The following is a 19,848-nucleotide window of genomic DNA, read 5'->3' on the forward strand; positions in this document are numbered from 1 at the left end:
TGGATGAGTTTTGGGGGGACCCCATGAGCATGCAGTTTGTCATTTAACCAGGAAGAATAGGATGCTTTTGAAGATATTAGAGTATCAAGATATGCTCAAAAGAGTATAAAAGTAAAAAAACAGACTTCTCATTCCACATGTGAATCAGGCAGGAGATCCATGTTTACAAATTTTTATGATCAGAATCTTAGCTGCTCTGATAGGTGGCAGATCCAAATGGCCCTGTGATACTTTGTTCTCTCCCTTGCTGTCGTCAGAACTCTTGCTATTCATGGATAATACGTCCCACAAAGTATGAATATCATGGGAATCAATTGAGCCCAGTTGGGGCACTACCAAAGATGACTGAAACATTTGTTTTTCAGGGTGGGGTTCATGGACCCCAGTGTCAGCATAACCTGGGGTGCTGGTTACACATGTACTTTCAAGCCCCACTCCAGACCTCCTGGGTAGGTCTCTGACATGAAGCGCGAGAATCTGCATTTTTCCGTAAGGACCAAGGTGCTTCTAATACAAAGTGAATTTTGAGAACTATCGATTTAAGGAGACATCATGAATTTCTTGTGGTGGCTGTCTAGGCAGGAGCTTAATTTCACTGCATGCTGAGAAATGAGAGTGTGATAAATTTCTCGCTCAGCCAGTTCTCAATTTAAAAATCATCTGGAGAACTTTAAAAAATACCCTGATTCCCAACTCTGCCCCTACCCCAGATTCTGATTTACTTGGTCTGGGGTAAGACCTGGAGGTTTTTTTTAAGCTTCCACATTATTTTGACTGGGCAGCCAGGCCTACGAACCTCTAATCTCCAAGCTCAGAAGGTGGAAAAAATTAGAAATGGAGACCTCCACTGAACTGACTTTTCTGAGTTCTGTCCCACATAGTCAAAGCCTAAGAATAATTGCTCTGGAAAAAAAAGCAGAGTCCAGAGTGGAAAACAGGCTTCAGTGAGTAATGAGGAAGGAAACCAGAGAAGACCAGGGATGATGTAACCTGAGAAGGTACTGCAGTTCTGGAAAGGTCTTAAAGGAGTCGATTCACTTTCTTAGGCTCCCAGAGGAGTTTGAAACTTGGAGCTTTGTGTGAGAAGAGCAGTCAGAGGAGTCCCACGGGAGTGTTTGCCCTCAAGGCCACCCACTGGCCTCCCTCAGGCCTCCTTTGCCTGCATGTATTGCCAGTTAGGGTTAGTACATTTTTTCATTTCCCCCTTTATTATTATTATTTTTTTATTTTCAAGTAAATGGAAATGGAACATGCTTTCATTCTTTCTTCTGTTCCATCATCTTCTAATGTAGGCGAGAACCCGTCACCATCTGTCTTTGCATCTCCACAGTTCACCCAACACATGCTAAGCGCCGAAGGTGAGCTCGGCACAGAGAGCTGGAAAAGCCGGCTTCTCCCCCAAGGCAGGAAGGTGTGTGAGTGGAGCTGGGAGCCCAGAGGAAGGGTGATTCACGGGGAGGATGGCAGGGAGGACCTGAATGTCCGTCTGAGTGCTAGAGGGCTGGTCGGGAAATGAAGAGCCAGGCATTTCTCGTTCCTTAAAAAACACAGAACAAGAGAGAGAAGGAGAGGGAGAGAGAAGAGAGAGAGAGGGAATGAAAGAAAGAGAGAAAGAGAGGAGGAGAAAAGAAGAAAGAATCCTTCTAATTCTTCTAAAGCTGTTTCATTCCCAAGAGGATGAAGAATATTTTGAATGCCAAGCAGGGAGGATATTTTTTCTCAAATGGGTGGGTCAGAACTCTGTTCATTCCTTTCCTGAGAGCTGAAAGTCTGGTTTATTCCGCCTCAATGTCCTTCATCTGCTCTGTGGCCCCACGAGCCTCCTGCTGCTTTTCTGAAAGGCAGCTCTTTCTTTGAGCTGGGTATTTTCCGTGCTGAGTAGATTCTGTCAGGATTCACCCAAGGCCTCAGATCTAATTCATTCTAACGTGCGTGACTTGCAGAGGGCCTGTCTGCTCTGTGCAGCTCCAGCTCTGATCAGATTATCTGATGTTCCGATGATCAGCTACACTTCCAGTTCCTTGTAAGGAGGGGTCCACCCATCCACCTGGTCGTGGGCAATGGGGTGATAGCATCTCTGTAATGTCTGTGTGTGCGTGTGTGTATGTGCGTATCATACTTCACAAAGTTGTGAACAGGAACAAGATTGGAACACACTATTCATCTGATTATTTAACTCTTGTTGAAAAATAAAACACACCCCAAAGGACATAGCTTCTCTGTCCCCACGGAGTTAGGAGCTCATCTCCTGATCACAGGCTCTGGTCTGAATTATATTCACATGTGCTTATCTAGCCTCAGCTTGAGATTCTCCAGGGGAAGGAAACACCACCCTTCCCGAATCATTGCAGTTTCATAACCATTTTGATGGTCCTTCGTGGTGACCACTTTTCCTCGGGCAGACTCTGGAGCATATCTAGGGGACAGCCCATTCTCTCTGGAGCCTGGCTTTTCTCATCTGCAAATCGGAGAAAATCGTATCTGCATCAGAAGATTGTTGTGGAGGTAAAATGAGATCATTCTTTCAACAAACACCAGTCACTTCCTGGTTGAAGGGCCACCGTGGTGGGTGCAGGGAGCACAGAGATAACTGGGCACTGGCCTGGACCCCTCAACTCAGTGGGATAGACTTATGGATAAACTTAGTTTCTCTGCCTGGCAGACTTCTTCCCATTTTGTCTTTGGTGGCCAGCCTGCCTTAGCTGACTGTCCAGCCGTGTCCCACACTGAGCACTGTTGATGCTAATGCCACTGCCCATCAGCATCCGTGTCACACCTGGCCCCTCCCCCTGCCAGCTGCTCACACACCGCTCCTCCTCAGCCTCCCTCTCCCCGTAACCCCTGAACCTGTCTTGCTCCTCATCCCCGTTTGCCCCCACTCAGTTTCCCCACATTAGCAATGTCCCCTGCTCACCGGGACTCTGAGGTCAGGTTCTTCAATTCTCTTTGCAGTGACAAGGCCCCCACACTTCATCCCCGCCACGGCATGTAGGCCAGTCCTCTCTCTGCACCTATCCCTGGACTATAGGTCATGGCTGCGGGTAAATAAAATCAGTACCAAACAAGAAGCCGGCCTCGGCAGCGCGGCCTGCCCCATTAATGCTTCCTGGCCTCCCTGGAGCCTTTCTTTCTTTTCAGCAGCCCTTCTTTCCTCTCTTATGAATTCCTGGCAGTGACCTCAGGAGGCTTGCAGATGGTCCCTGTTCTCCCTACGCTCTGGCCACCATGTCCCCACTTATGACAGAGAGCCTACGCGCTGCTTCCCTGAGAACGCCATGCACCGTCCTCTCCAGCCTTCTCTAAAGCGCTGCCCTCATCTCAGGCTGGCAAGTCCGTGTGCGCCCAGTGCCTGTGATTCCCTTTGCTGCCTCCCTCCGCTTTCCCACCCCTGCAGTCATAGCATAGCAATCAGCAAACACCTACCGAGAACCTGCCGTAGGCAGTCTTCATGTGAGTTAGGCAGACAGAAGTGCAAGAAATGATCCCAAAGCTTGAGGAACTTAGAGTCTGTAAAACTGTAAGTAGCAAATGTGCAGGAGTCCACTCTCCCACACAGATTCCCCTCTCTGATAACTTTATTTTTCTTTTACTTTAAAACAATATATTGTTTTTAATTTTTTTTTTTTATTGGGGAACAGTGTGTTTTTCCAGGACCCATCAGCTCCAAGTCAAGTCATTGTTTTCAATCTAGTTGCAGAGGGCGCAGCTCACTGGCCCGTGTGGGAATCGAACCGGCAACCTTGGTGTTATGAGCACTGCGCTCTAACCAACTGAGCCAACCGGCCGCCCTCTGATAACTTTCCTCTTGACTTTTAAACCCCCATAGGGTCCATTGTGGGTGCTCCTTAAAACTAATCTTGGTAACTAATTATAAGCTCCCCATTCCCATCCTCCCTACCCAGTCATCCCAGCTCTTTACAAAGCTTCCGTGTGCGCCTGTGTGTTCTGGGACACTCTGGGGCCCTCTGCCCATGCTCAGGGCTGCCCGCACTCCCTTGCCCCGTGGCACAGACCCTGACTGGTCTTAGAAGTCTCGGATGGGACCCTCCCTGACTTCCTAGTCTTCTGACTCTGTGGGGTCTTCTGTCACATGAAGACACTTGTGTAGGTGTGAGCAGGGAAGAGCTAAGGGGACTCCCCTGTACCTACCATGTCTCTGAGCTATTTCAGAGAACGTGCTTGTGCAGTTAGTGTGGCTCTGTCCTTAGAGGAGTTGAGAGAGAGGAAGGACAGAAGAGGAGGCAGAGGAGGAGAGACTAGGTGAGGTGAGCAGGGTTCTTCTGACACGTCTGAAGCTTCTTGTTTGTGTTCTGCAGATCACTGTCACTCAATAAGCAGCTCCACTTCTCAGTGACAAACTCCCTGGTGGCAAATATGTACCAGGTGACTCCAGTCTCTGAAGTTTGCATGGATTTTGCAGCCCAGAAGCCCTTAGGAACTGGGGCTCTGCTCAGTGGCTCACTGCTCCTCTAGCTTGTCACCTCATTGTCCCCCCGAGATGCTCCCTTGTAGAGACTGAAATAACCCATCTTCCTTGGGTAGCATGTGGGGGCTGGAAGACAGTCTTTGCTTATCCCTGTAAACCTTACTCCTCCAACTAAGGTCCTGCTCATCTCCCGCCTTCACTAAAGACTTCTCTCTCAAACAAGAGGTCTGTTTCTGCAGACTCCTCTTGCCCGTGTCCAGTCACCGCCTTCCTTCCTGAGCCCTCTGAGGAAATTGCTTTCTGAGGTCTCACTAAGGATTCTCTAATCATCAAAGGCCTTCGGCTTTGTCTCCATCCTTCCCTTCCCTGTCTGCGGCAGGTGCCACACTGTCGACCCTCCTCTAGCCGAAGCCTTCTCCTCCCTTTGGATGTGACAGTAGACGATTGATTCCTCTATAGTTCCGGCCATGTCTCCCAGCTTCTCTTCACCCTCCTGTCCTCCAGCGTGGCCACCTGGTGGCTCTCGGCAATCCCTTCCTCCTCAAGGGATGTGGGCTGCTGCTGGCACATGGCGAGTAGCTTTGGAGTCTAAGGAGCTGGGCATAAGCCTTGGCTCTGCCACTTTTATACTTATGACCTTGTACCTGCCACTTACCAATTACTAATTGCCACTTACTAATTTTCCCATGTGTATGATAATAATGCCTACCTGGTAGGGTTAGGTCAAGAATGAACAGGATGAAGCACTGCTATGTTTTCCAAGTCATAGTCATGTGCGATTTCCCCCTTATCTAAGTACTGCCTTTACTGTTGTTTCCTTGAAATTGGTCTTGACATTGAAAATTAGTCAGCTCCCTGGAAAACCAGTTTAGTTTTGTCCTAAATAATAATATTCATGAAATCCTATATATGAAATGCTGGTTTTGTTGTCCCAGGACACATTAACCATAAATGTATAGCAATTAAAATAAAAATATTCATTTGTATACTTCCACTTATTCTTGGTAGCACAGGGTCACATGCACTACCGTGCAAATCTTTTATCTAAGTCTCCCGCCAGTGTCTGCCCCGCAGAAAGCGTGTGTACAGTGTTGTTTCGTTGTTAATACTGCGTGTGGCTGACTCCTGGTCTGTGGTTCCAACCTTGCTTCTGCTCCCGAGCTCCGGTTCTGTATTTCCAGCTGCAATAATATACTTCTGCCTGTCAGTTCAGTCTCATTTAAAGGTCAGCCTCAAAGGACAGTTTCCTCACAGTTTCCTCACTGTCCCTCACTTCCCGGTGACCTTGGCGCCAGCCATTGACATCATCGCTGAGTTTCCACGGACCCTCCCAGATCAGCGCCTGCATCCTGAGCTTCCGGAATCTTGTGCATGTCCTTCCCTTTCCATTCCCTTAGCTGCCTCCAGGGTCCCGGCGTTCCTGCCAGTGCAGCCAGGTGTATCTCCCTAGAATTCCGTGACGCTAATGATGCCTCAGTCCACAGAAACCATTGGGCATTCCCACTGTGTGCAGGCAAACACCAAAGTCGGCAGCATAGCATGGAAGCGCCCAGAAAGTGGAGTGGAGCAGTAGTGACTTTTAGTCACTGAGGTCAGACCATGTAGGTTTGTGACCTCACCCATCCTCACTAACTGTGTGACTGACCTGGGCATGCCACTCCGTGTCTGCGAGCCTCGGTTTGTCCTTTGGTGAAGGAAGGTAATAGGGAGCCTGTTAGAATTTAAAAAGATACTTTATGGAACTTCTGGTCAAGATGGTGGAGTAGAAGAAAAGCTATAAGAATCTCACTAGATTCAGAAAGAAAAAAGAAAAGATACTGAATGGGAAGCGCTTACCCTGGTGCCTGGTACATAGTGAGTGTTCAATAAGTGGGAGTTATAATTATTCTATAATACGATTGTTATCTGCAATGTGTGTCAGGTCATTTATAATCTGTCCCCTGCCATCGTTTCTGATTAAATCTTTCACTTTCCTTACTTAGAGTCCTATTTTCACAAGCTGCTTGTGTCGGCCCTAAGCCTTTGTGCAGAAGTTTCGTTCAGCCTTACTGACCTTTCTGTTTCTCTAAGTTTGTCAAAGTCTTGCATGTCCTTCTAACCCGACCTCAGCTTTTTTCTCCAAGTAAGAAGTCTTCATTCACTGAACTCACTGTGCTCTTCCTTCCTCTGAAATTCTAATGCTCTTTTTCTTTGCACCATTTATCTGGCACTTAATATAAACTGCATTACACTGTTGGTTTTTTTCTTCTTGCTTTTCTGTGTAACGTTATATGTAGCTATGTCTTGTTTTCCTGAATAGATGGTGCATCTCTTGATGTGAAGGCCTACTTTGAGGCATATAAAGCAGTGACTAAGAATACCAGCTACAGGGTTGGATTTGTGCCACCACTCACAAACTGTGTGACCTTGAGCAAGTTACTTAATCTTGATGTGCCTCAGTTTCTTCACCTGTCAAAAGGTGATAGGATAATACTAGTACCTAGTTTTTGTGAGTTTAAATGAGTGAACACTTAGCACAGTCACTGACTGATTTAATGCACGTGAAATTCTTAGAATAGTGCTAGGCATGTAGTGCTCGGAAACTGTTGGTGGTTGTTATTATTATTAGCAGTCCTAATAATAATGCCGCCTCCCACAGTACTAGTCACACAAATATATGCTTATTAAATATTGTGGAATGGGTGACTATTTCCCCCCAACCACTCCTTTTCAATTTTCTGTCAGTCTGTTTTTCTTACATGCATAGTAGCAGGAAAATTGAAAGTCTCATTTAATTCCAAAGCAAAAAGAAATAGCATAGGTTTAAAAAGCTTTTACTGTCTGGCAGGAAGAAACAGACCAACATGTTGAGAGAAACAATTTTTTTTCTTGGTACTAAATTTGAAAAGGAATTTATTGTAAGATTGTTTATGGGGCAGGATGCTGGTGTAGGGGAGAGCTCATTCTTTTAAAACCTATTTAACGTGTTGTGATTAGAAAAGAAACTTTCCATTAAGTACAGGAACTGTTTCAAATTACCTCTGCAGCCCAAGGGGGACTAGGTCAGTGGGGAGGAGAATTACACAGAGAGATCTTTGTACCTGCCCCTACTTCAGAGATTCCGCTGGGAAACCAAAGAGTGAGATTAGTGGTGAATACAAAAGGGCAAGTATAATCCCGAAATTGTAATCTGAAATTACCTCTTACATCATAGGTGTATTTCTGTCTTTAGGAAGCAGTGTTGTCAGTAATTTACTGTACTCGCAAGAACCAGATCATTGAGTTGCGTCTGCAGAGAGCCTGGAAAAATACATCTGCCCTTTATGGGACAGCGTAGCAAAAAATATATTGGACTTTTTCAATCAAATACTCATACTATTTTTAATAGTTTCCTATACATGTGTTAGGTATTTTAGTTACATGCACACACTTTGACATGCCTTCAGAAAGTGAGAGCCTGCCAAGACATCCTTGGTTGTTCTGCAGAGTTAAGTAAGCATAGCGATGAGGGGGAGCTGGTATAGAGATATTATTTAGGTTTTTCAGATGATTCTTTAACAAATGATATTAAAACATTAGTCATCATGCGATCAGAAGAAAGGTTTGTCATAGGTTACAAATGCTGCTTTTAAGGCAGCAAGTAGGAATCGTAACAGGCATTTCTCTCAGTGGAAGTCAGTTAGGAGACTATTATAAGGCCCTGGCATTTAATATGTTTTATAAATGATATGGTAAAGTGATTTCATAATGTCATATCCAATTTTGTGAATGACTCCAAGTTTCAAAATACGAAATCAATGGAATTAAATTTCAGGAAGACAGAAATACCTACATGAACAGACCAAAAAAAAAAAAATATATATATATGTATATATATATATATATATATACATATATATATACATATATATGTAATATGTAATAGATAATACACAGGAATTGATAAAAAACAAACAATCGGATTGTCTGTAAGCTGGCTGATGTGATTTAGGAAAGAGCTGGGAGCCCCTATATCCTATTCTTAGTGAGAGACTTCAGCCTATAAAGTTATTGACAGCACCGGTAAAGGTACTGAAAACTGTTCTGTTTACACCAAACACTTATCCAGGAGGTGGTCTAAATAGAAGAAAAAGAGTGACTTAAGCAAAGTAAATAAATTTAGGGATAATAAATCTATAATGAGTTATAAAAGGAATGAAGGCATGCTTTAGGAGAAACTTTGTAAAGCTCGGACAGTGGGTAAAACAAAATGCCTGGGCAGGTGTGGAATTTCTCCCCTCCCACTGCAAACACATAGAAATATTAGAATATTGGAATGGATATTTATGGGATATATGGAATATAGAATATAAGGAATGGATATTCATATATATATATACCAGGGGTGCCAAAAAATGTATATAATGTATACAAGTAGACACTTTGGTCAACGTTGCTCAAGCAGTAGTTTGCCGTAATCAGAAGTGTCTGGACGCTGATGCCTCTTGTAATTGCAGAAGTCAAATGTGACTTGTACTCATCTTTTGTTATCGGTATATATTGAGTATTACAATTTTAATATAGTTTTTCTTTCTTAAAATGTGTATACATTTTTGGGCACCCTCTGTATATATTTAAATTAGTATTTCAGCAAAAAAGTAAAAATAGGGAAATTTTCAAGTGCCAGAAATGTATAAGAAACCGGTAGCCAAAGCTATGTGTGGAAGCCACATGGATGCTAGGGGCTGGGGCTGTCACCTGCCTGGGGACAGGAGTCAAGGTTACATTCCCTATTCGTGACGTGAAACTGGAACTAGGCTCACTGAGTCAAGCTAGCAGTGTGCTGCAGGACTGGTGAAGCAGGCAGGAAAGCCGCCTGCAAGTTATATTTAGAAAATAGATGCCCACACCACGTCATGAGTGGAAATAGTCACCCACCCACTCTTCGTATGGGTCCAAATTTGCCCTGCTCCCTCCCTATGGAAACCCTGAGCTGAGAAAATAAGTCAGAAACTAGTCCAGAATCACTGAACTTTTTAGGGCTCTAGCAAAGACAACTGCAAAGGTATTAAATTTGTTTGCTTTTCAACAAAGCACCATAGACCCTTTAGGAAGACAAAATCACCAGCAAAAATTGCAAAGTACTTAATATACCCAATGCCTTGATGTCGACTAGTAGAATCAACAGAATAAACTGAGAAATCAAATAAAATACAGAAATCTTCAAGGGACTTTGAGATAAGCATGTTTAAATTATTGAAAGATAAAAAAGAATTTCACAAGAGAAAAAAATGCAAATTTGAAATAGAACTAAATAGAAACACTGGAAAAGAAAAAAAGAGTCATTAAGATGAAAAAAGAAAAACACCTCCACAAATAAGTACACTAGACATCGCTAAAGAGAGATCTAATGAATTAGAAGATAGATCTGAGGAACGCACCTTGTATACAATATAGAGAGTCAATGAGGTATAACATGTGAAAAAGAAGATAAGACACAGAAAGGATGGAAAGAGGTTTTGATGTATATCCAGTTGGATCCTCCAAGGAGAGAATTGAGGGTTCATGAAAGATGAGCATGTCGTCTTTCTTATAAAACATCCTTTGGTATTTTTGTCAGAGATTTAATATAGGATTAGATAAACCTTGAGAAATTTATCTATTTTTCATGTCGTGTTTTAACTTTGGCTAGTAGTATTCACACTCAGTTATCTACATTAGTGTATTGAACCAAGTTTATGACTAGACAAGACAAGCCTAGAATGCCTGACCCTTAAATGGTCCCTGATGGAGGGGATGCCCTATGTGGATCACCAGAGTTCTTTCTCCAGCACCCAGCCACACTTAACTTGGTGAACACTTAACTCAAGGATAGCGGTTCCATAGGCGTGTCTTGACATGGCCTGATATGAAAAGATGATCTGGGTGAATCAGACTCTGTCTCTTGGGCATTTGCAGTAGGAAATTAAGTAACAGAAGAAACTACAATTGCAGGCCAGTGATACAGTTAGTGGCTAGGGAGGCCGTGATGGTCTTTGTGCAAGCTCAAGGTGTGATACACAGAGACCATAAGTAAATAGAAGCCATGAAGTAGAGAAGAGCTATGTGGAAAGAAGTAGGTGAAGAAGCCAGGAGGGAGAGAGAGAAAAAGTCTGACAGGTGGAATGCGACTGAGTCTCAGTAATGGCAAACATTAATGTCTAATTAGTCCCAACCACAGGGGCTTGCTTCCAGAATTCCCTAGGGCTGCCTGGAATCCTTTTCTGATTCCAGTAACGCCAAGCTGCACCACACTTCCTGGGTCTTTGTGGAGCCTATTGGTTCAACTTTTCTTGGGTTCAGTGCTTTCGTATTCTTCCAGTGAGCCCATCCTTATCGGAGGCAACAGGAATGAGTCTTTGTTCATTGAAAATAGAAAGTCTTAAGGGACATAGTCCAGATTCAGTTAAGCCATACAATCTATCTAGGTGACCTTCACTGTATAGAGTCTCTTTCCTAACTGTTTAATTCCATTCTGTGCGGTGGGAGTGGAGGAGGTTGTGGTGAGCGGGCTGATTTTACAGTTTTTCTCCAAGAGATTTTGCTGTGCTTGTTTTTCTCTGCTACCCCTGTTGGTGTAGAGGGGGGAAGGGAGTGGCCAAGTGACACGCTAATTAGGAACCCTGGGGACCAGCCACCTGACCAGTTCCTAAGGGCAGCCGTACTGTGGGAACAGCTCTGGCCAGCTGCCCACTGCCTGTACTGCCACAGGTTTGGACTGTGAAGCTAGTGGCTCAGCTGCCATGTGCCCTGACGAAGGCAGAAAGGAGGCATGCAGGCCAGCCTGTCCTGTGTCCTTTTACCTTCTCCTTTCCGTTCTCGCTTCAGTTTGAGACTGCAACCCCAGGGGCTCAGATACCAGCTTCCCTTCCTGCCACCTTGAAGAACTTCATTTATTCCATGCCACAGAGACAAAAGGAGATTACAGATAGTGCAGTATTTTTTCTCCTACTCTCTGATAGAGAAAACTGGTACAACAGTGTCAATGAAGATGGGGAAAAGTATGGCTTAGGAATAAAGAACATATGCTTTAAGAATAAAAAGGCTGACCTCAGTTCAAATGCTGTTCCTGCTAAATATTGGGGGTGGCTTTGGAAAAGTTACTTCATCTTTCTGTGTCTTAGTTTCCCCATCCGTAAAGTAAGGTGAAAATGCCTTCTGTATCCTGTCGTATTGGAAACAGTTCATTGGTAGCTCAAACCATGTGAGTCCCTGACTCCCCCAGCCCATCACTATATGAGTACAGCACACAGGCGTTCTGTCTTGATTTCAGACACTATCTTCTATCTTGTCATTAAATCATGGAGCCAGATGTGGAGATCATAAAAATATAGTGACCATGGATATAGGATTCTGAGAAAGCAAGAAGGGGAGGGAAGATATGCCCTCTTCTGCCTGTATATCCAGAACTATAGCCTAGTTACTGCTTTGCCTGGGGGAGCCCAGGGCAGGGAGGTGCACAGGCGCATTGTAGTAGGCCCTGGCCTTCCCAGCCACTTCAGCTCCACCCTGGCACTTTGCCCTCGTACCTGTGATGTGTGGGCAGAAAAGGTTTACCCTGCACAGCCACAGCAGAAATCTGAAGCCCCATGAACTCACGTGGCCCAAGGGTGCAGAAGCACCTCCATAAGTCTCCTCTGACCGTGGCAGCTGGGAGCCCATGTTCTAACATGTTCTAAAGCTCAGGGGTAAATCAACCCACGGTCTTAGTTTTTGTCTAAAAGCAGAATATTGTGTTGTATCTTACAGCCCCCACCCACACACACACTTTTCTATCTCTCTCATTCACTCTGTCCTTTTCTTCCCCCTCTTTTATCTCTTCTCTTCTGCCCCTGTCTCTTTTTCTCCTTCCCTTTCCTCATCCAAGAGTCTGTCTTCTCTGCTCATGTTTCAGGCCTGACATCTCTTCAAGTAGATACTTTTTCATCCCTGGATGACCCTTGAGCTGAAAACACACCAGCATGCCGCCTATCCTCTGTCACAGGGTTACCAATTCAAAAACCGGCTCCAGACTTTCCCTTAAGCGGGGATCAAGAAGCTATATTAGCAGGCTAAATGCAGACACAGTGCCCTAGTAACCATGGAGATACATGCATCTTGAAATCTCTGACCTTACACCCAAGACTCCACAATCTTGGCTCTGCCATATCTTGATCTCATATTTCAGGAATGAGGCTAATGTTTCCATGGAGTATATCTTTCAGCCATAGTAGAGCAGCAGGAGATGCTTTACAAAATGAATGAGCTGCTTATCTCTGTCCTCTGGGGATCTGGTGGGAGTGGAGAGCATCTAGGATGGTGCTAATTCTAAAACTCAAGGAAGGGATGGAATACCCTTGAAGTGTGAGGCTATGGATTAGTCCACTAGACTTTAGCAAATATTCCTGCTTTCACACCAATTTGCTCATCCACTGCCTTCCCCCTACCCATACTGCTGTGAGCCTGGCTACATTTTCCATTGCACGGTTGGTTGTCCCACTGACAAAAGGTACAACACAATTCACACAGCCTTGATTTCCTTCAGTTTAGCGATGGGTTTAGTGAGTAGCACCAACTCTAGGGAATCAATTATTAAGAATTTACTTATTTTTTTAATTAATTTCTTTTTTGTTTGTTTCCTTTTGGAAGTAACACATAAATAATTTGTGGGTTGGTATCAGTAGGAGAGATGTAGAGAAAAACACACACAAGAAAATAGAGAAAAAAATAGTCACTAGCATCCCCAGGAATCAGACAACTATTGCAGATATTTTCATGTGTTTCCTTCCAAAGTTTCTCTTGCCTATTTTTAGATTTTAAAAAAAAGTTTTCATTTAATTTTATATCCTACCTTTTGCTTTCAACATTATAGCATATATTTTCCCATCATTACAAATTATAAAATCATAATAATTACAAGTGCTTTTTAATGGATTTGAGATATTTCTTGGATGGATATAACATCATTTACTTAATCTTTTCTTTTCGAAAATGTGGGTTGGTTCAACATCCTGCTATTAGGAATACTGCCATGATGACCATCTCAGGGCGTATATGAACAAGAGTGCCTTGAGATTCTAGTATGTGTCAATCCTTGCCTGGTTCCTATGGGGGATATACAGGGTCCCTGAAAGTCTAATTTGGGAGCTACAAACAGTTGTGGGTCAATCGTAGCCTGTTTCCTTTCCTCCTTCAAATTGGTAAAGTGAAAGTGTACATTATACTGCTGAATTAAAAAAAAAAAAGGAGAACCAAGAAGGGATGTATATATTGATCATTATTGGTATATAGCACATATCTAAATTGACCTAGACCGAAAATGAATTCTTAATAATAACAAATGTCATGGGGAGATTAAGTTCAAACAGCTATTGGTCAAATTTGGATTTTAGCTTGGCCTAGTAAGTATCTAATAACTAACAATGAGCTATATATCTGCCCCCATTTGAATTAAATGTTTTGATTAGAGTTGATTGTTTTTCATACATCCCAAAGTGTATAAACATTCATCAAGAATATGTTTATTCAGTTGCAGCCATCGTTGCTGACTGAATATCTGAATTGCGGTTCTGGTTTTTATGGGCCTGTTGAGATCTACTTTCTCCTTGTTTTCATTTTTACAATCACTTTGAATCTCATGGAAAAATATTCCAAAAAAACAGTTATGAGGGTGGCCGGTTAGCGTGGTTGGTTGGAGCGCGGTGCTCTTAACAGCAGGGTTGCCGGTTCAATCCCCACATGGGCCACTGTGAGCTGCACCCTCCACAACTGGATTGAAACAACTACTTGACATGGAGCTGATGGGTTTTGGGAAAACACACTTAAAATAAATAAAAGTTTAAAAAAAAAGAGCTATGAAATTCTTAGAACCATAGCAGATTAAAAATGAATGTCACTGTGGTGTATTTGTGTGTGTGTGTGTGTGTGTGTGTGTGTGTGTGTGTGTGAAGGGGTGTGATTGCTGAGTAGAAATGGAGGATACACAGAGTGAAAAATAGGAAACGGCCCATTTGAAAGATGCTTTCAAATACCAGGATTATGAGCTATAAGAATGAAGTATGTGTGCACACTGGAGAGCCAAGCTCTTCCAGACCAAGGTGTGAGTGTAATAGGGACTTCTCTAGAGTCTTGAGAGAACGATTCAAGGGCACCCTCTCTGCTGCAAAGATGCAACTCAACATTTGCTCTCTTCTTTCAGATTGATGACCCGAACAGCAGCCTTGAGGAGGTGATTAATGAGGCTGACGCCATCACCTCTGTGAACAGTCTGGGAAGCAAGCAGGCCCTGAGTACAGATTACCTGGATTCTGATTACCAGAGAGGACAGCTCTACCCATTCTCCCTTAGCAAGGATTTCCACACGGCCACATTCACTCTCACAAATGCAGCTCCGATGACCCCATCTTTCCAGGAACGGTGGTACATGAATCTCAACAGCCTCATGGACCGGGCCCTGACCCCACAGTGTGGCGGTGGGGACGACCTATATATCATCACAGGCGCCGTGCCCTCAGGGCACAAAGTCAAAGACAAAGTGACCGTCCCTGAGTTTGTTTGGCTGGCAGCTTGCTGTGCTATCCCTGGAGGAGGCTGGGCCATGGGATTTGTCAAGCACACCCGGGACGGTGACGTCATAGAAGATGTGATGGTCAAAGACCTCGAGAAACTGCTGCCATTGAACCCTCAGCTGTTCCAGAACAACTGTGGTGAAACTGAACAAGACACAGAGAAAATGAAGAAAATCCTGGAAATGGTTAACCAAGTCCAGGATGAAGAGCGAATGGTGCACTCCAAAGAGAGTTCTCGTCCCCTTTCCAGCACGGAGAGCAAGAAGTCTGCTCTGCTGCCTCCAGAGGCATCTGAGGAAAGGAGTAGCTTTTTCGGAAAACTCATGGGCTTCATTGCTTCCCCATTCCTCAAGCTTTTCCAATTAATCTGTTACCTTGTGGTAGGAATCCTGAAAAGCACTGTGTATTTCCTGTGGTGTGTCACCAAGCAGGTGATTAATGGCATAGAAAGTTGCCTTTACCGCCTCGGTTCCGCCACCATCTCGTACTTCTTGGCTATTGGGGAAGAGTTGGCAAGCATTCCCTGGAAGGTGCTCAAAGTCATAATGAGAATCATCAGGGCCATTCTGCGGATCCTCTGCTGTCTGCTGAAGGCCGTTTGTCGCCTCCTGGGCTTCCCTGTCCGGATCCTCGTGGACGTGGCCACTTTCCCTGTGCACACCATAGGCGCGATTCCAGTTGTGTGCAAGGACATTGCCGTGGGGCTCGGTGGCATCGTCTCTCTGCTCTTTGACACTGCTTTTGGCACCGTGGGGGGCCTCTTTCAGGTTGTTTTCAGTGTCTGCAAGCGAATTGGCTACAGGGTTACTTTCGACAATTCTGGGGAGTTGTAGAACTCAACACTAATAGCGTCCCGTCACAGTGAATTTGATTTTTTTTTTTAATAGAAAAAGCTGGAATACTTTGTACAGTGGGTTTCTGTTCATTGTCGCTGATCATTATGTTTTGGCCTTTGGTGGGGATGTCTGCATGTTTTTGCAAAGGAAGATGGTACAATTTAGACTTGACCCAAGAGAAATGTTCAGGGTGGAGTTACGTGTGGGTCGTCTATCTGCTATAATATGGGCAAACTTCTAAACCATAACCTTCCGTTTTTTACTCTGATACAGATGACCACCTGAGATACCCTGGTGTTCATTTGTGATAATTAAAAATTACAGAAGAGGGAAGAGGACGACTTTAAACCAAAGGGTTTCTGAGAAAAGGCGAGAGGCCTCCTGTTTCTGCTGTTACTCTCTGAGACTTAAGGCAACACCGATATAAATATTCTTGGCCAATTTGTTATCATTTGCTTCTCTTTCTCCCCCACTCAGCTGACCGTGGTGAGGTACAGACATGCTTTCCTGTTGAAATAACTTTCTTAGAATATAGAATCTGCTATATCTCTTAGCTTCCCATGGCTCCCAAGATCCTATAAGATTTTTTTTCTTTTTCTCCAAAGTTGAATTTGCTGCATTTTTCTTTTGCATAATGATAAACATTTTATGCCAAATGTGGCATAACAAACTGAATGCAAGGGTGAAAATTGTGTACAGGTCTTCTCAGGTATAGAGAAAGCACTGGGTCAGAGCCTTTTTCTGAGTAAGTGCTGTAGTTCCGAGGATATCCCTAGCAAACTTGCATTAACTTGACATGTATTAAATCAGTGACTGACAAGATGGAGCTTAAAGACCTACATGTTAAGCTAGTATGAAAATCCATATTCTGCAGCATACTAGAATCAGTCTTTCTTATTCATCAAGCACATACCCTGTCTGTCCTTAAATGATTGTTTTGGTATAAATGTATAGAAAAGAGCCACAAAATAAGAACTCTTCTAGTCGTTTTGGAGGGGGGAAAAATCTATCATCTATCTATCTGTCTGTCTGTCTGTCTATGTATCTATGTATCTATAGATAGATAGATAAATCTCCATGTACATATATATCCAGTTTATATATGTATAAACTTGATTGAGAATTATCTCTTAGGCAAATTTTTTGTAGAGTATTTGAGGTTAGAAAACATAACTGTCCCATCAATGAAAATTTGATTTGAGAGCTAATCTGCAATGTTTTGTTCAAGTACTTGTCATTTGAAATCCTTCGCTGAAAATGATAAGGGAGGAAGCAGAATCTCCCAAACTTTGCTCTGCCTCCCACAGCTGAGAATGAATCATGTGGATTTTCCTGAGTGTTCGACAGCATTGCTGTGAAGTGAAAAATGGCCAAGTGTAAAATACTGACCTTGAGGGTGCAGCACACCATTCATCTGAAAGTCAGATACAAAAACTTGGGGTCTAGAAAAGCAACAGGGAGAGAACGATGGGTGAACTATTCTGCATCGGGTTGGTGGACGAGAAATGTAAGTGTAGTGAGATAAGTTTTGCAGAAAAATAATTGAATAGGACCCAAAGTGGAGGAGTAGCCAGCAAGCTGTCCTGACCAATCTGTGAGGCAGGGTTAGGGTGTATGACACCAGACTGGGAGCTATGAACTAAATTTAAGAATCTTGAGCAGTATTTTATCAACACTTCTGTTTGTGAACATAGACATCTATAACTGGGCTTCCCTTCTTCTCAGCAGCGTGAAGGCACATGGAAGGGTGAGGGTACTGATGGGTCAAGAATCCTGCCGCATGAAAGAAAGAGAATCTTAGAAGTGACCAAAGAGACAGTCTAGCGAAACCCTCATTTAATGCGTGAGGCACCGGGAGTTGCCTTCAGTTTCATGGCTAACTGTTGGCATTTTAGGAGTCAAGGTCTTTTGCACATGTCCCATCACACCTGGGATGTCAGATAGGCAGTGTGGTACTATTCAGATGCCTCGCTGGACCACGGCAGAGTTTTCTCCGTCATCCATCCCGTCATCATCCAGTTGGATTTGGCCTACGTGATGACGTGATCAGCCATCTATGCACGTCTTGCTTACTGTCTCCCATGGACTCTATATTCCCTTGAAGTACACGCTTGCAAACTGAAAGGCCCAAAGAGGTCATTGATGGCAGCTCGAACCCCATGGCACCATGCAAGGAGCATGGTATCCAGACTGCTTCTTGAGAGCCATTTGAAAGTGTCTTCTGTTTCACTGATAGTTGTTTTCACTGATAGTTGTGTCTTATTTATTGATTTTTGTGTGGCCATTTTTGAAATCTGGGAAGGGATAGTAAAGCAGAAAATGTCCTTAAGGTTAGGTGGCTGAGATCCTCCACGCTGGACCACTCGTGTTGGCTGTATCTCTGGTTCACTGGCTCTGACTCCAGCAGGTAACTAAACTGCTGGGCTGCTCCCAAAGAGCTATTATGGGCTTTGAGATGGGAGTTTGGGTTGATGAACCCCATCTCAACCCCAGCTTGAAGATTTTTTTCTGTGGCTCTGTTATGTTCTCCGGCCGTTGGAGGTCAACCAACTCTTCACCATTATGGAGCTGCTTTCCTAGTGTGTGGATCGGCCATGCTTTGGGGAACTCCTCTTTTCCATTGTGTCTTTTGGGTATTGCCTCCTCTCTCAGCATCAATACTTCCACCTAAATGCAGAATAGGGAATTGGGAGAAGGTACTAGAGTGAAGCACTAGAGTGGTCATCCATTCATTCATTCATTTATCTACCAAATATGTACTTGAACATCAAGGTTGTAGAGAACACTACATGGATCCCATCTTTGCAGGGTTCAGAAATCTAGTGGGGAGACCACCTGGTACAACTGATACATGTAATACAGCATAGTGAGTGCTGCAGCAAAGGTACTAGCAGAATGCTTTCTGGAGCACAGGAGGAAAGACCACAGAACCATGGCTCTTCGGGAAGCTTTTATAGAGCGTGTCACAAAGCATTTTGACATTTTCAAGCTATGTACAATGCTCTGCACCTTGCAATGCTCAATAAAGTAATTGCTGATGACTCATTAGCCGTTTTGCAAAATGTCTGAAGGGGAAGAATCCTAATGGTTGATACGAGGTTTGGGAGTTTTGTTTTTAATTCCATTTTCTTCTTGATCCACATTAACTCAAGCAACTTTCCACTTACATCTGGCTTTTGTTTGTTTTCTAATTTTTTAATCCTACATGGGAAAACAGAGGTTAGATCAGTGAAATAGGCCTTAGGACTACTTTCATCGTTGTTTCTCTGAAAAGCTATCTGGTATATCAAGATTTGTGGTATGTCCTTCATAAATGAGCACCAAAAGGCTTATTCACTGAATCTGAATCACAAAAAATAATAGAAACCCTCTTAATTATTGGTTTATTCATTGGAAACTCCCACAGTGTCAGAAATAACAAGCAGTCTGAAGAGGGACTGTCCTTTCTGTGGCTTTTAGTAGGGCATCCACTCTGGGTGGAGGTGGCAGTAATTCTCAGCTGCCTTTCCAACATCGTCAAGATCTTATGGGTGATTCTGTGTCTTGTTCAGCATTTCCCCTAAGCTCACCACACAATACACGTTTTTCAGAATGTTACACTCTGAGCAATATAATATGGACTCCATGGCTTTCATAAATGGGTTCTCAGATTTCACGTCTCTTTTTCCGTAGGTATTTTCCCCCAGGTCATGGCTTGATTTCTAACAATTAAACTCCAGACTAATTACAGTTGACCCTTGAACAACTCAGGCTTGAATTGCGTGGGTCTACTCATACGTGGATTTTTTTCAATAAATACCTGTATTGTTTTTGATCCATGGTCAAGAATCCACAGATGTGGAGGGCTGACTATATGCATGGTTCTATACCATTTTACATAGGATACTTAAGCATCTGTGGATTTTGGTATTCACAGGGGGTTCTGGAATGAATCACCCGTGGATACCAAGGGACAACTTAAATTCTGGGGTAGTCAAAAGTTATACATGGCCTTCGATTGTGCAGGTGTCAGCGCCACTAACCCCCATGTTCAAGGGTCAAC

General features: G+C 43.6%; 1 protein-coding gene across 1 annotated transcript in view; it reads left to right on the forward strand.

Moving 5' to 3' along the window:
- The window catches only part of ENDOD1 (endonuclease domain containing 1), a 33,497-nt gene extending 14,646 nt beyond the window's left edge, over positions 1–18,851 (forward strand). Inside the window, exon 2 of the mRNA XM_081064239.1 lies at positions 14,601–18,851. Within this exon, the coding sequence (XP_080920365.1) occupies positions 14,601–15,803 (1,203 nt within the window). The 3' untranslated portion in view covers positions 15,804–18,851. The remainder of the gene's footprint in view (positions 1–14,600) is intronic.
- Positions 18,852–19,848: the final 997 nt, after the last annotated feature.

This window comes from Rhinolophus hipposideros, assembly GCF_964194185.1.
Source record: "Rhinolophus hipposideros genome assembly, chromosome: 10".
In the NCBI taxonomy this organism is placed as follows: Eukaryota; Metazoa; Chordata; class Mammalia; order Chiroptera; family Rhinolophidae; genus Rhinolophus; species Rhinolophus hipposideros.